Source organism: Lepisosteus oculatus, chromosome 7 (assembly GCF_040954835.1).
Source record: "Lepisosteus oculatus isolate fLepOcu1 chromosome 7, fLepOcu1.hap2, whole genome shotgun sequence".
Classification (NCBI taxonomy): Eukaryota; Metazoa; Chordata; class Actinopteri; order Semionotiformes; family Lepisosteidae; genus Lepisosteus; species Lepisosteus oculatus.
In genome coordinates this window covers 30,684,724-30,701,175 of record NC_090702.1, presented here as the reverse complement: position 1 = coordinate 30,701,175, position 16,452 = coordinate 30,684,724, and the positions used below count along the sequence as shown (strand labels likewise).

The window sequence follows — 16,452 nt, the reverse complement described above, 5'->3', positions numbered from 1 at the left end:
GTCCAGTCCGGAGTGTACTGGTAACTTGCACCCACTGCTTGCCAGGATAGGCTCAGGCTCTCCCGAAACCCTGTGTTGGATAAAGCAGATAGAAAATTGGTGGATAAGGCCTACTGTCTTTTGTTTCTGTTTATAAATGTTGGCATCCACTTTTAATTAATCAATTAGCATTAATGCAAGATTGATTTGTTTGCATTTTAAAAGACCGCTTTAACTCCTTTAATTTAACAGTATGAATGAGTCCAAACGTAGCTCTTCATTTCAATGCACGTTAAGAGTTATTTCATTGTAAATATGTTGTACAGTTTAGTTTGGGGATTAGCAAGGTTTCATATATATCAGAATATTAGTACAAGAAGTGAAAGAGGTTTTCATTAACAATAAAAAGTGTAATGTAATTTTAGTATTGCATGTTTCGGTAATTAATGCGTGTCCTATTAAAAAAAGTAATATTGACATATCCCTGGCAATGTAAAGCATTATATTTTGGTATTCATAATTTACTTTTTAAGACTAATTGACAATGTTTCGATTTGCTTTAATAATACCGTATCCTTAAGGGTACATGACAATTTTGAAGCGCACGATTTAGTTGAAATACGGTAGGATCGGTCGGCTGAAAACTTCATTACAAGCAAACCGCCAGGTCAGTAACAGCTACAGTAGTCGGTGACTGAAAAGTATCCATCGTAAACGCATAAAGTGGGACAACTTACTAACTTAACGACCATTGTTCGGTGCTACTTACAATAATGGGACTTGACGTGGAACTTTTCGTGGATTCCGTGGACCCCGACTTCAGGTGCAGGTTATGCACCAAAGTTCTGGAGGACCCTATGTCCACACCGTGCGGACACGTTTTCTGTGCGGGCTGTATACTACCTTGGTCTGTACAACAGCGGCAGTGCCCGCTGTACTGCAAGCCCATTTCTGCAAAGGAGCTTCACCAGGTCCTGCCATTGAAAAATCTCATTGAAAAACTCATCATCAGATGCTTGTATCACTCCCGAGGCTGTATAAAAAAAGTTAAAGTTCAGGACTTGGGGTATCATACAGAAATGTGTGACTATAGTCCGTCTCGGTGCAGAAATAAAGGGTGCAATGAAGTGCTCAGCTTGAAGGACATGGACACGCACATGAGGGAGAGCTGTGACTGTAGACCGGTTGAGATGTGTCAGAATGGTTGCGGGCTACTTTTGCTCCACAAAGACATTGTGCACGGAAATCACTGCTGTTTGAATGCACTGCGAGCCCAGAGTGGGGCCCTGCAGGTGAAGAGCGCTAACGTGGAGCAAGCAGCCAAGAGACAGGGCATCAGGTTGGCCAGAAGAGAAAACTCGCTGCTGGCTCGGGTGTCAGCCCTTCAAAATGAAGTTCATCTCACTGCACTAACATACCAAATGAGGTTTAACCGATATAAAATCTACATCAACAATTTAAGTAAACACGTAACCGGGCGTTGCAAGGTGAGAAAGCAATACAGCAAATAGAATTATTAAAGAAAGTAGATGTTGGCTTTTAATTGCACATGGACTGTCGAAGGTGTAACAGCTGTTTTTGTAATAGCTTATAATAATTTAATACAAATTGTCATTTATTTTTAATACGCGAACAGCGAACGTTTTTTTTTAAATGTGTATAAATGTTTCTTCTTTAAGTTGAAATTCCAGGGTGATGCAGTACTTCCCCTACTTCAAGAATTTAAATTGTCGCCGAGATAAAAATGTTAGTCCTGTAATAGACGGCCATCACATGAGTACGGCTTGTAATTCCTAAGAGAATGTAAATTCAGTATGTGAACAAATAAAGTAATCGGGAATTAGGAATGTGTGTTGTCAGTAAAGTTCTATAACTACTAGAAACAGAAATCTGTGTTTTCTTTAATTGCAGTTATCCTACAAAAAGATAGTTAATTCCTGGTGAATGGTCAAGTGTTTAATACTCTTATTTTTAAACATCGCTGTACTTCACAGTGGCATTTTATTGAGGTTTAAGATACTTTTGGCAAACAGAAAACAGCCATTTAGTGACAAGTTCAGAGTTTTCAGTTCTTTAGTGGTTTAAAGTTCAAGGGAATCTTAGTAATCTTATCCAGACTCTGTTGACCTTTTTTATTTGATCTTTTACCTAGGGAGGAGAATTACAGCGACTGAGTATAGCCCTCCATAGGGAGAAGGACAGTCTAGGATTCAATATCATTGGAGGAATATTACTTCAGGTAATGGCAAATGGGATTTCCCGACAAATAAAACATTTGATGTATTATGTACAGATATCAATTTGTACTTGAAAGTAATATTGTAAGCTGTTTATTTTTTCATTTAATGTAAGAAGTTTTGACTTCCTACCTTTTTGACAGCCTCCTTAATTGTAAACTAAATAGTCCTTGAACCTCCAGCTCTAGTATCAAGGAGTAGTTTTGGATTTTGACAGAACTGCAGTTTTTAAAGGTTTGTGCTTTCTAAAACCCAGATCACTGCTGTTATATGACAGAAAATTGCTGCAAATTTTCTGATAAAGAAGCAAGATGTGTTTATTTTGAAAATAAGTACCCTATTCTTAAAAATATTGATCAAGTTTAATTAGTGAATCGATTATTGTTATTGCTGTTTTGCTCTGCATGTGTTTATGATTCTAGTTTAACTAGCTACTGTATATTGGTACATCTGAACACCACTGGTGACTTTAAATTTATTTGCATTACATGCAATGTTATGATTTAACCTCATGGTAAAGTGTAAACAGACCTGCACAACACTCAGGAATATAGTGTTGCCAATATAATTTTTTGACATTTTGTTTCCTCTGCTTCTCATGCCATGCAAGCTTTTACAGAAATTTAATCAGGATGTGTCTGACTAATGACACCACTGTTATCCCCACTTTTCACTGTTTCTTTTAAACAAATGTGTACAAATATACTGAAGCAGTGTTTTTTTTTTGCAAAGAGAGGTGATTTTCATTTCACATTGCCTTTATTTATGATTTTTTAAATTACTTATTTTATCAGGAAGAGTCTACGCCTGAAGGGATTTATGTGTCGAAAATTTTGGAAAGGGGACCAGCTGACAAGGCAGGACTGCAACTGCATGACCAAATCATTGAGGTAGGACCCAGCCTTCCCTGTTGCAACTGTACAACTTCAAGTAGCTGTTTATTTACCGTAGATGTGAGCAAGTTTACTCTGGTTTTAGTCATTAAAGAAGCTTGTGCTGATCTTTGCATTTAGTTTTTGTATGAATTTTACTTTGCAAAATAGTGTGAGGAATGAAAGTCCTCTTTACTCTGACATTGTAATGCTCACCAAATGTCATTTTAATTATCTCAGCTTGTTCTGGAAGGGCTTTAACATTTTACCGTGAATGGGTTGTTTTTAGTTAATGGAGTGAGACAGTCTTTGACTCAAGTGATCCAATGCAGGTAACAGGTCATGTTGAATGGAATTATTACAAGGTAATACCTGTATGCACAATTCTGGTACAATGCAATTCTGTGTGCCTTTTCAATTGTAAGTGGCACAAGACTAAAGTTTTAACAATAAATGGCTTATTAGGAACCTATAAATGCATTGGTACTGTACATCCTGCAAATATAAATTGAGGAATAACAATGTGCCCATGGATCAATGTGCAGTTCAAATATGACAAGTTAAAAACACGATCTGAATGTGAATTGCAGAACTTGCCATGAGGAAAAAAAGTGAGTTTCTCAGAATACACATTCTAATATAAAATGTGTTTTGCAGAGCAGGAAAAGCACAGCATGAGTAATGGAACACAGAGTTCAAAGACTCTGTTTTGGGTAGCAAAAGGTAATTGCATCCAGCACTTCATTTACAAGGAGTACTGAATACATTAAAATAATTTTAATGTAATTTTGCACATTCATCAATTAAAGGGGAACTGCAGTCCCGATTTCTCAGACAGGTTATTAAATCTTGGTAACATAATATATATATATATTATTTTAAGATTTTACGAATACCAAATTAACCACAAAATCGTGAACTTTGTGAAAGTACTGTATAGTCTCCATATCGTAGCAAACTACTGGTCTTGCTACAGGTGAAAGCGAGCATTTGTGCAAATTGCGACGTGAAGAGGCCCTTCCTGCTCACTAGTCACTATAATGACTAATGAAATGTGATGTACAAACAAATAAATACAAGGTGTGCAGCAGACTTCTCACTGCAGAAATTATACAACATGGCAAGTAAGTTAACAAGTAACCTGCATTTGTCGGTAAAACCATCTTGAAGATGAGAGCAATATTTCTTTGGGATTAAAACAGATGTATTCACAAAGCCTATTTGTTTACAATGCAATAGGGCTGCTTCACCTCATCAGACATTGTGTTGCCTCCTTCTGAATCGCAGAATATGGTGCCCTGCATACCTCGAAATGTAATCTATTTTGTGGTGTAAGTTGGACATTTTACACATTACTGTGCACATTTAAATTTAACTGTGGTTTGAAATGCACCCATCAATGCTGACTCTTTCTGACCCTGAAATATTATGATAATATTGTAGTTCCCCTTTAAATATTGAGGCAGCAGATATGAAGCATCTTTTCAAAATGCTGCTTCTCTCAAGAGCACCAGAGACTTATTTATGATTTGGTCAGAGAGAATGTTAAATAGTAGTCAAGAGCTTGATTTCTAAGTTATGTTGTACAACTTCAAAAACCAAAATCAGGTCATGGAAGCACTAAAAACTTAAATATTTTCCCTAACTATTTTATATAGTATGTGACTTAAAATTCTTTAAAAAGCTAGTACAGTAAGTTTGCTTCAATTCTATCATATAGTGTACACATTATTGATGTGCAAAGGGCTTGGTAAAGGCTGGCTTATTTTAACTGAAAACACAACAGTCAATATAAACAGGTTACAAAAATGTTAACATTTTATTTACTGTACTTACAAAAAGCATAATTAGCCATTTAAGAAAATGTTGCACAACTACCGTATACAGTACCTTTTTGTACCATGATGATAAATGTAATTAGGGAAAATAACTGTAGCTTATCACAAAATATATAAATCCACTTTTCCAAGCAGTTGTTCAAAGAAATCTTAGCATTATATGGCTATGGTATGTTTCTTTTTCAATCATTTTTTTTAATGATGAGTAGCACTATAGCATTTCTCGTTTTATTTCTGTGTTCTTAGTAGTGCTAATGGAAATCTGTCTCTTTTTAATTTTTGCAAAAAGACATTCACTACACCAGATTTCCATAGATATGATGAAGTAATTTAATATTTTTTCAGTTTGTAGTTCATCTTAGCATTTGTGCTGTAGCTCATTTTAGCAATCTTGCATAAGTGAACAGAAAGGGCTGTATTGGGTTTCTGTTGTTGGGATTTGCTGAGCATGTCAAATGGATTTCAAGGTTTGACATTAGAGGCAAAGAGGGTAATACTAGTTAGCCAATTAAAGCGCAGGCCGCTATTTTTCTTAACAGCCTGTGATGTGGCTGCTTGATTTAAAAAGATTCTGAAGTACTTGGAACATATTTCAAGCAGTTGATGTTTGAATTTAGTTCATGTTTTATTCTTCTGTATTTACAGTGCAACACGCCTTGCTTGACTTGCTCTTTCATGAAAGCATGTTGTTCCTTGATTTCATTTTTTCCTTAATTTGAATATCCAAAGAATAATAAAAAAAAACACTGAAAATGTTTTATTAGTAGTTGTTGTGATCAGAAATATGTACAATGAATAGGAAGACCACTAAACCACTTATTTTACTAATAAGGAGGGTGATGCTTTTGGAATGCAATAGATGGTAATAGAACAATACTGCTCAGTAGAGCCCTATTTCTAATACGAATTTTAACATAAAATTGAGTAAATATTGTGGAGAAGGAGCGAAATCTGTAGCTCCTGATCTTGCCAAATAAAAGCATCTGGTATAAAACGCCGATCTGTGTGCATACACTCAGGCCCCATGCAAAGTGGGATGTGGGCATCGACCCAAAATGAAATGTAGCAAAAATGTCATCCGGATGCCAAGTGCTTTTCCCTCTCACTCTGTGGGATCTGTAGTAGTCATCAGCTTCAAGGAGTAGGCCTGGCTCAAAAACATACACCCAGCTGTTGCATATTAGATAATGTCCAGTGTGCGCCATGAACCAGTTAAAATGTTAAACAACAAAAATGTTTGTGTAGCTTTATTAGTTTTTCTTTTTATTATAGGTTGCAATTCCTATTTCTTTTACCAATCCTAAATTTGCATGGAATTGTAATACAGTATGTTTATTGGGCAAACACATTTCCACATTTGCTACAGGTTTAACGTTACGTAACGTTTAAAGGCTGGCCAGAAAATACATAGGTATTGAAAACACAAGTTGATGAGTTTTCTTTCTTAAAATAATACTTTTGAAAAGATTTGTTTGCAAAATGGTAGCTGCTTTACCTTTTACCTTTTGAATAATTGTTTTAGTGGGAATCATGTCAAAATGTATTTTAAATTTCTTAAAAATGTATTTTAAGTTTCAAAACAGTGATTTGTCTTTTTGGTTTTCTGCAGCCTGTTTCATGCAGCACTACTTTGGCTGAATTTTTTGGTGAGTTCAGCTTCAACATTATTTAAAACTGTATTAACTTAAGAAGCTACCAAGGTAAACTGTTAAAGGAGTCCGTTCACCCCAAAATGCTGATTTGCTCATTGACCTCTTTTGAATCCAGTGATTCCTATTGCAGGGACTGAGGTTGAGCAACATCACTGTGTTTTTTTCTTTTTCAATTGCAAACAATTGTCCTTGTGTATTTGGGTCAGCATTGACTTTACTGATACTTTTATGGATTCTGAATATTTGAGCTATTTTTGCAAGCTCCAATGCACTATAATGTACATGTAAACTTAAAAAGTTAAAGTAAAAGAAAACAAATTCCTTGAATGATGGCATTCATATAACTTTTGATTCCCGAGAGCTTTACATACTGTACATACAAAACAATCTCCATCTAAGAAGAAAATCCACTTTGTCCACGACTGAAGTACAACATCCACTTGGGTGATACTTCACAGCTATAATGATTGAGCAGCACCACTAAAAAAATTGTAGAGATCAGTGAAGCTCATTTACTAGCTAAATTAAGGGGGAACATAAGACTAGATTGCGCAACCCCAGAGAGAAATTTATGCAGGATAATCATTTTTATTTAATAGTTGGAAATGGGTACAATACACAGTGTAAGTCCCAACATTTACAAAAAAATAATTCACACAGAAAAATGAAACCATCAGTGCTGTAAGATTTATATTGTAAAAAAGTAATGTGCATGAAACCAAGAAAGCTGGTCATTTTAGGTCTCACTTTTCACTTCAGAATGTTTTGACAGAGGGGAAAAAATTTGTGCTCTGGCCCACATCTTATAATAAGTGGGTCTAGGTAAACAAAAACACAACCATAAGATACAAACCCGCTTTTGTTTATTTAGTGTGTTAGGAAAACAGAAACAAAAACAATCTCCATCTGAGCTCCCCTTTCAGCTTTTAAGTAGACTTCTGCTCCTGGATACTTCAGCTCCTTACTGGCTTCAAACACAAGTTTTGAAACTGAAGTCTCTTGCTCTTTGAATAAAGTTTCTTGCTAACATCTTTCAAAGTCTTTCTCCGAGACTATTGACCAAAACTAAAACCTGAACAAAAATCAGTATCTATCTGAAACTCTTGTAGAAACTCATGTCACTATTGTTTACTGGAATCCTTCTGATCGTCAGACAGCAGGACTAACAGCTGTAAGCATCTGTTTTAGTATTTTTTAAAGCATTACTTGTCTTTTCCCAACTTGCCAGGTGACTGTGGTAGCAGGACAATCCCCTCAACTTCCATGGAAATGTAGTTCAGAACAAAGCTTCCATCCTGTCAGAATATGCCATCCCCTCACAAACCTTTGAATTATTTTTTTTAAGATGCACAGTACTTTAATAATAAAACTGTAACTGAAGCAAAGAGAAAGAATTAGGTAACAGAACTTGGCATACCATACTGTAATTCCTAGTGTTGACTTGTTCAGGTGAGGGGTGAAGGTGGTGGATGCTGCGCTAGAGGTGGTGAGACATAGGTACTAGTTCGTTTTCACTAATTACGCAGACCCTGCTATATATACTATACACAGCCTACCTAAAGTGCTAATAAGAGCTGGTGTTGACATCAGTCTTGACTGTAGCTATGAAATAAGGGGCTTATTTTTATTTCAAGTTCGCATTTATTTGTCATTCCAGCCATACATTCCAGCCATTCCATACACAACACACTGGGGGGATTTAAACCCTGTTTCTGGAATTGGAGTGGCTGCAAGTAGATTCCAGGATATTGAGGAGCCTGACGGCCTGTGGGAAGAAGCTGTTACAGAGTCTGGTGGAGCTAGCCCGTACACTGTGATATCTTTTTCCAGATGGTAGGAGGGCAAAGAGTTTATGGGAGGGAAGGGAGGGGTCATCTACTATACTGTCTGTAGTACCAGAGTGAGTTGAATGATTTCTTGGAGTTTATAATGAACACTCCAGAGCAAAGACTAACTCTATGCCATGAACAGCTAACTACAAATACGGGTTTCAAACAACCTCTTCTCAGCATTCGTCACTATGCATCTCTCCCTTCACCCCATCCTTACCTTTGCAGCTGTTCCTTGGTCCATTGTACCACATTTGTTCTGATGGCAATGTAGACAGGCTGCTGCTCCCCTAGCCTCTAATTCTTAATAACTGCCTGTTACATTTGAACTAGTGTAAATATAAGTAAATAAAGCTGTCAATAACAGTGAACTTTATCAGTTTCTTTACTTTTAAGCTATAATTTCTATTTCTGAAATATTTAAATAATTTTATAGTAATATTTTATAGCTAAAGTGAATTTTTTTAACGTTTACTCAATAATGCTTCATAATGGCAACCATAAATGAAAGTACTCAAATTTAAGGTTGGAGATATGATCAGGAAGAGGCAGCTGAGCCCAAAACTGTGAGGAGGTAGGAGGGGTGACACAACTCAAGGAATAAGGAATATCTCAGGTGGGTGAGAGAAACAACATAATTTATGCTCAAGGATGCTCTAAAATGTACACCAAATGACATACCCGATGCATACTTCATTGCTGACAACTAAATCCCATCATGACAGTGACATTCCTCTGTAAAGGACCAATGGCAATACAATAGTGCTAAGTCATTTTTTGCACAGAAGGCACTATTCTGTTATTGTTCTGTATCTTGCTATGAGCATGACGTAATGGTTATTGTCCACAAAATGCTTGTTAAGTCATATGCAATATATCCACTCTCAATGGTACGGTATAGAAGAGCTTAAATACAATATTTCACTTTCCTCACCTTTCAATACCTGTACATTTTCTATGGGAATGAGCAAAGAAATACTTTAAATCTTCTTTCTGTAATATCTATAAATATAAAAACCAGTAGGTGTTTGTCACTTGGCCTCTTCTGAGAAGTAGTGGTCTTGAGCAAGGTACTGTACATACTGTAGATAACAGTAAAATACTGTACATAGGTACATCAGGAGCAATTTTATTATTGGAGCCAGATATTAGTCTTATAAAAAAAGTTCATAAAGTTTTAGAACAGCAGGAGCAATGAAGTTCATACAAACTTGCAAAACCAAGTTAATGCAAAATTCTAAATTCCCAGGACCACTGCAATGCAGGAGTCACAGACCGTCCACCCCCTCAGAACTCTGCAAGAGAATTCCCTACCTGAACTAGCAGTCTGGCTTTTATTTTCAAAGCTTCTCTCTTCAAAAAATGAATTCACTCTATTAAGATTAACAGGAAAACCCTTAAAATAAGTAACTGAACTCTTAATAGTCTTTTTAATTTCTGGTCTTTAATGTGCAACTGTATTCTATGCCACTTGGGAGTGCTGCAGTCCAGTCTTGACCTTTCCCAAGCCTGCTTTGCTAATCATGTAAAAGTTATAGCTATCATAAATGTCTAAATCTTAATCTTGAAATGACATGTCTTAGAAATGTGTACATCTAATAAATGTGTACTTCTAATATGTAAGAATATGGTATTTGAGTGTTTGTAATGTTATATCACACTTTATCATCACAATGTTGTGCAATATTAGTTGACACAGCCCACTATCATGTTTTAACTCCCCGTTCTCCCAAAATCATGGAATTAAAAAGCTTTGATGAGGTTTCTTAGTTGTGCCTTGAATATGTACTTAAGTGTTACATAATACTGTATATACTGAAGGCATTAGAATACCACACACAACATTGGTTAGTATGATTGTTTTTATATTTTGATGCATCTGTATTATGGAGTATATTATTAATTGAGTTAATAGTTATTGTACATACCTATAATATAGTGTCTCATGGAGAACAAGCTGGGGTATGCGAAAAAAGACTAATTCCGAATGCAATAAAAATTGTATATGGCTAATAACGTGATCTTATCTTATCTGACCATTATATTGAAGGCCACCACTTAAAGATGTAATGGAGATGATTAGCCTATTATCGTTTATCGATGAGTGTATTCTAAATTCCATCTATCCATTTTCTAACTGCTATGTCCAATTCAGGGTTACAGAGGAGCTGAAGCTCATCTCAGCAAGCAACAGACAAGGGGCAGGCAGGGTACTTTCTGGATGGTATGCCTGGTATCGCAGGACAGACACAGACGCGCGCACACACACTCACACCAGGGCCAGTTTTCCCAGAAGCTAATTAACTTACCAGTATGTCTTTGGACTCAGGGAGGAAATCAGGACACCTGAAGGAAACCCACAGAAACACGGGGGGACCATACAAACACAGATAGCACCCCAGTCTGGAATAGAGTCCAGGGCCCCTGTGCTGTGAGGCAGCAATGTTAACCTCTAATTAGCTATTATTTGTATTCACTCCTCCTTTAGATTTTTGCTGTAATGCTCTACTGCCTGTGGCAATGCTACAGATGTTGATAGACTTGGATGTCTTTGTAAGTGTATGCTTGAGGATGTAAAACATGCACCATGGTTTCAGTAGGTTTGAATGTGACAGATCCACCAGAAAGGTTAGCATGCTGGGAATTGTTGTAGGCTACAGACTGTACCTGTTTTAAGTTTGTTTTGTGTCTTTTTTTAAATAGTGACCTGCGATAACACCTCCTGTTAACATCTGTTTGAGTGGGAGAAGCAACAATGTGAAGGGCAAATTATGTTATGTAAATGTTGAATCTGTTGACACCACCATAACCTCAAAGTACATAATGTTAAGTGGCAGCAACCTACAGTAGATGTGTCTGTAGAATCCAGTCGACCAAGTGTTATCATTACCATTATTTCTATCCATGTAAGACTGCCTTAGATCATTTTACTCTGAAGAGACAAAGTACATTTTTCATTTTGAAAAGTCTTAGATAAACATTGTAGGACTGCAGTGAAATAGTAAAGGAGAAGTGATGCCATTTTGAAGAGACCTGTAGGTATTTTGTTACACACAGCTGTGCTTTCAGACAGTTTGAAGTAAAAAAAGAGCATGCCTCAAAGGACACATTTGCATCCAACAGCTCGTAGCAGAGACAACCAATTCAGTGTAATTAATCAGATTTATCTGCAAAAACGCTTAGTTCCTTGCATTTTAATTATTTCTGAAAGTCATTAAACGCAACAATTGCAGATGATATGCTTTGTTTCTCATTGCCTTTGCATAGCCAAGATATTTTCACCTACATTTGAGTTTTTCAATACCTCATTCAAACGATCAACATTTCACATTGCTATGTTTTGTTCACCAAGAAAAAAAACGAGTTTATTTTTTTAATTGATACAGAAGAGTCCATAATAAAATGAATTGTTTTTACATTTTTTTTCCTGGATGCATTATTTAATATGAAATGCCCGCCACCTAATATGGCTTTTTGGGACGCAGAGACAAAGCATGATAAATGCTCCCTGTCTAGAACATTAAACACAGCAAAATCCTACTTTCAGGGCTTCTTAGCTTTGTAAATTGTACAGAGAGTATGCATATTAAGAGTCTTTGCATGATACTGTTATGCTCTTCACAGAAAATGCCGTGTCTTAACTTAATACCTCATTGTCTGTTTTGAAAGCCCAACTGTGAAGGTTGCTCAGGAGAAAAAAGGCAATCATACATTTGATTTGCATCTTCAAACTGATATGGAGATAATTAATAATAGGTCAAATGAAATCTTTTGAAAATATAACAGATCATTTGTAACTATAAAGAAAGGGAAAACACTATATGTGCTGTTTGGATAACTTGCAATGTACCTAAATGGTGGAAACAGTGCCTAAAATTTAGTGTTTTCCTTTAATCATGTAATTGTGAAGGGCTTGGCTCATTTTTATATTAAAATATATATAGTACATAGTCTATAGTATTTCAAATTCTAATAATATTTCAAGCCTACACAAAATAGGATGAAACTTTTATTTTGATAAATTTGATAAATGTTATTTAACCAGTAATTACAAAAAAAGCTAATATATTGTCCATAACCTAGCCACTTAGAATGCCATACCATACCATAGAATGTATCTCAGGATGTCTTGCATGATTGTTTACAACAAATGATAATTATACAAATAGTTTATATTATGTACATTCGATCATTATAATACTAATTTTGTGACCCAGTTCTTCCTTATGACTCTGAAGTGATTAAGCTTAGATTTCTATGCTATCCACAGACAAACAATTGGTAATTCTAGATTAATTTCAGTAATTTCCATACACTATGATGATTTTCTTTGTTTTCATATTAGAAACAAATATCATATTTCCATTCTAGGATCATTATAGCCACAGTAGATGCTGCTGTCTCTTAGTGCTTGGGTCCTAGGTATGATTCCTGACAAGATGCCTTTTTTGTGGGGTTTACTTATCTCCTAGCACAGTTCTGGTTTCCTCCAACAGTCTAAAGACATGATGTTACCTGGAGTCTTTATATTGTCTCTTGAATGCATGTGAGTGTGCTCTGTGATGTACTGGCAGCAAGTCCAAGATCTGATCCTGCCTTGAGTCCTGGGCCTGTCAGGTTAGGCTCCAGCCCACCACGGCCCTCTAAGGATAAAGCAAGGATCACTTAATACCACTGTATAGGCAAAGCATTACAGATTAGATCTGATATCTAATTTTTGTACATGAGATGTACCTCTTTACTGTAAAATATTGTTCCACCTGCAGGTGACTATAGTCACAAAGAATCTAGAAATAATGGGTAATGCCTAGCTAGTCTCAGCAATTCCAGCTTCAATACAAAGGGATGCTGAGATGTAGGGGATCCAGAGTCAGTGATCAAAGCAGTCACAAAGTTTACCTTGGTTTACCTTAAGTTCTTGGTAAAAGATTAAGCTTGAATCAACAGTCCAGAAAGACACCATATAAGATCAGATCAACACGGAACAGAGGAAAGAGAAGAGAACACAAAGAGACCCCAATGGAAGTAAGTATTTGAACCTTGCAAGGAGACAGGAGGGGAGAGAACATAAAGTGTGTGTCAGATGAGTGGTCCTTGTACAAGATCATCCGAAAACACCCCAATGGAGGTACTGTATGTATTTGAACCTTGCAAGGAGAGTTTGCTATTCTGTAGTTTTTAGAGAATGTGGGTTTCCTGAGTGAAGAATCACTCAGTTAAAAATGGTCTTTCTTGCATAATTGGGGTCATTTAGAATAGTGAGATAGATTCCCATTTATTTTGTGCCATCCAGATTTGCAGAGACATAAATTTAACTCATAAGTTGCGTTCTATTTTGTTTTTGAAGGTACTGTAATTTATTTCTTATTTTGGCATTTGTAGGTGCCAATAGTTGAATACATGGTAAAAGACTGGGATGTGTTGGGGGTGGTTGGGACGTTAAGCCCCTGGGATGCATTGTTTGTAAACTTCTTTTGTACCTAGGGAGACGTGTGTTGTATATTTATGTTGTGGGTAGTTTAGTTTGCGTCACTGTCATTGTTAATAAATATTTGTTTAACCAAGTGCCTGAATTATTATACTTTTAATCAAAACTGTGTCAGAGAACAAAGAATTCACATGTCTCTAAAAACACCAACCCACATCCTGTGCTGAAATCTTTACGAGTTGAGGGTTATGATAATTTATTTTACTTATTGACTAGTCTTCTACTGTAGAAGGATTCCCGAAATAACTGAAAGAGAGATGAAAGTATGACTTTACAGAACTGTTTTAGAGTACATGCTTCTAGGGCAGTACAACATTTTGTAACCAAAGTTAGAAGAAAGAAACAAGACCCAATTATGTGATAAACTTTCCAAGTGTACTTGGATAATAGATCCTGTATGGGCTAAGACTCCTCTAATGGACCATTAATAGTTAAAATAGTTTGTTATCCTTGATCAAGTTTTCATTTTGCCACATTTTACAACACCTGGTTGGACCATACATGGATGGAGACTTTAGTGGCTTTAATTTGAATATTGTGATAAAAAGAACAGCTCTTAGATTACCACCTCTAAATTAACATAACATGGTCCGTGATTAGCGTTGATTGGAGCTGTTAGACCATATGTAGCACAGACAATAAAACAAATGAAAAGGAAATTAGATGAGTCAGAGATGAACTTTTTTGGACTGAGAATGACCCAAAGTGAAATGTAATTATAGACATTTAAAAGGTGCTTTTGAAAACAAAGTGAAACAGAATCTTAATTGTGTTACCCAAAAGACGCACTAAGGTTTGAAGAGGGAGTATTTTATGTTTCCCATTAAGACCATCATAGCCTAAGGTAAGAATTTGGCTGACTGAGCCCACAATCATACAACAGTAATGAAATTAAGATTGAGTGTGTGGTAAAGGATTGACTGTTATTGTTTTTTCAAAATGACATAAGTGGATTTAGCTGTAGCAAAAAAACAAAGATCAGTGGTGCATATGGCTGTCTGATTTGATTTGGTAAGAAGCAAGACTTCAGATTCCTGGTTTTCTTTTCTCACACATACTATAAATAACTGTAAAATCAGTTAACTTTTTGATAAGTTTCCTTCATCAAATAGAATGTAATAAAGTGTTAAACATTTATTTTATTTTGAAAGAATGAAAAATAATAAAAACATACAAGGCAATGTGAATTAGAAATAAAATATACGGTGCAAGTTGGAAAATGTATGTTTTTGTTAATGTGTATACAGAGGCAAAGTCTATTTGGAATTTTGTATTGTAATGATTAAAACTGCATAATTCCTCTTTCTATTCTATGATTATTAAAATTTGTATTTATACAGAATTTAGAAGAAACTATATTTTTTTAAGTAATAATGTTTACATAAAAGAAGACCAGTAGCTATGTATCATTTTGTTGGAAGAATAAATGCAAAATCTTCCAACATCGCTATTTATGGCATCATTTTCTAATCTCAGATATTTCAGCAGCATGTAATGAGCCCCTGTTTCACCATTGCCTCATATTTTTTGGAACAAACAAGTGTTTGAAGAGAAATTTGCTTTGAGAAAAATATCTGAAATATTTTCATTATAAACATATATTAATTATTTTACAAGTGTCTCTGATAAAAAGAAAACTTTGAATTAGTGAAGAGGATTGTGCTGCTGCATTCAGCTTGATTATTGGTGAGATTTATTAAAAATGTTAGAAATGTCAATAAGATAAGGACACTATATATGGTATACTGTATGTATTGTACATTCAAAAATATAAGCAACTTTGTTCTGTGGGTTAGTTTTGTTTGTACCTTTTGGCTATGACAAAGGGGATTTAGTGTGATTTAATTCTATAACACTTGACCATTATGGTTAGAATAAAGCCATTATTACTTGGCTGTTATGATTAACATACTGTATAACATGCTTCCTCTGGGACCAGTCAGTATCCTTAGGTTTTCCCAGAAGCTTTAGCTGAGACTGTTACATGTTTGGACCATGATAGTTTTTCTTGGTTGTTTCAGGGTTACATATATAATGGTTCATCAGGATGGATTAACAAAAAATATTCGATCTCATCGGCAATATGATAAAGTGGCTTTCTGCTTGTTTTCATTACACGGCTTTTGATTCATATCAGTTACATTGGATGAATTAAGTTAGGTCCCTAAATTAAGTGATGTTTTAATCCATCCCCAAGATGTATTTTGCTTGCCACAGTTATAGAACAGAAAAATGGGAACCCGATAAAAATTAAATGTATCATTGGCATAATTAAACTAGATATTAGATGCAGAAATGAATACAATTGGTTTATTTGCCGTGTTAAGACCGAAATGTGAAGAGGAGAAAGAATACAATATATGGTTCAGAATAATTAATTACATGTGTAAAAACAAGCCCTTATTATAAGTTACAAAAACAGCTGCAGAGATGTACTGTATACTCTGTATTCATGAATCATTCTCTGTGTTTTTCATTTGGCTGAAAGTGCTAATCTTTATTCTTTATCACATTCAGACATCTCACATTTGGTCTCCCTCCTTTCCATTCACACATT

The 16,452-nt window shown here is 35.5% G+C and overlaps 1 protein-coding gene across 1 annotated transcript; it reads left to right on the top strand.

Moving 5' to 3' along the window:
* The first annotated feature begins 658 nt into the window (after nucleotides 1-658).
* Nucleotides 659-9,774, top strand: LOC107075909 (E3 ubiquitin-protein ligase PDZRN3-B-like). Its single transcript, XM_015338946.2, has 4 exons — nucleotides 659-1,466; nucleotides 2,132-2,218; nucleotides 3,011-3,106; nucleotides 9,657-9,774. The coding sequence occupies exons 1-4, from the start codon at nucleotides 753-755 to the stop codon at nucleotides 9,723-9,725; spliced, it is 966 nt and encodes a 321-aa protein (XP_015194432.2). The 5' UTR covers nucleotides 659-752; the 3' UTR covers nucleotides 9,726-9,774.
* The last annotated feature ends 6,678 nt before the right edge of the window (nucleotides 9,775-16,452 follow it).

What these genes read in the sequence shown, in the direction of transcription:
- LOC107075909 (XM_015338946.2), top strand. Translation starts at nt 753, where the DNA reads ATGGGACTTGACGTGGAACTTTTCGTGGATTCCGTGGACCCCGACTTC. An exon ending in TTGGAGGAATATTACTTCAG is followed by an intron (nt 2,219 to 3,010) that starts GTAATGGCAAAT and finishes TTATTTTATCAG; the next exon opens with GAAGAGTCTACGCCTGAAGG. An exon ending in TGCATGACCAAATCATTGAG is followed by an intron (nt 3,107 to 9,656) that starts GTAGGACCCAGC and finishes CTAAATTCCCAG; the next exon opens with GACCACTGCAATGCAGGAGT.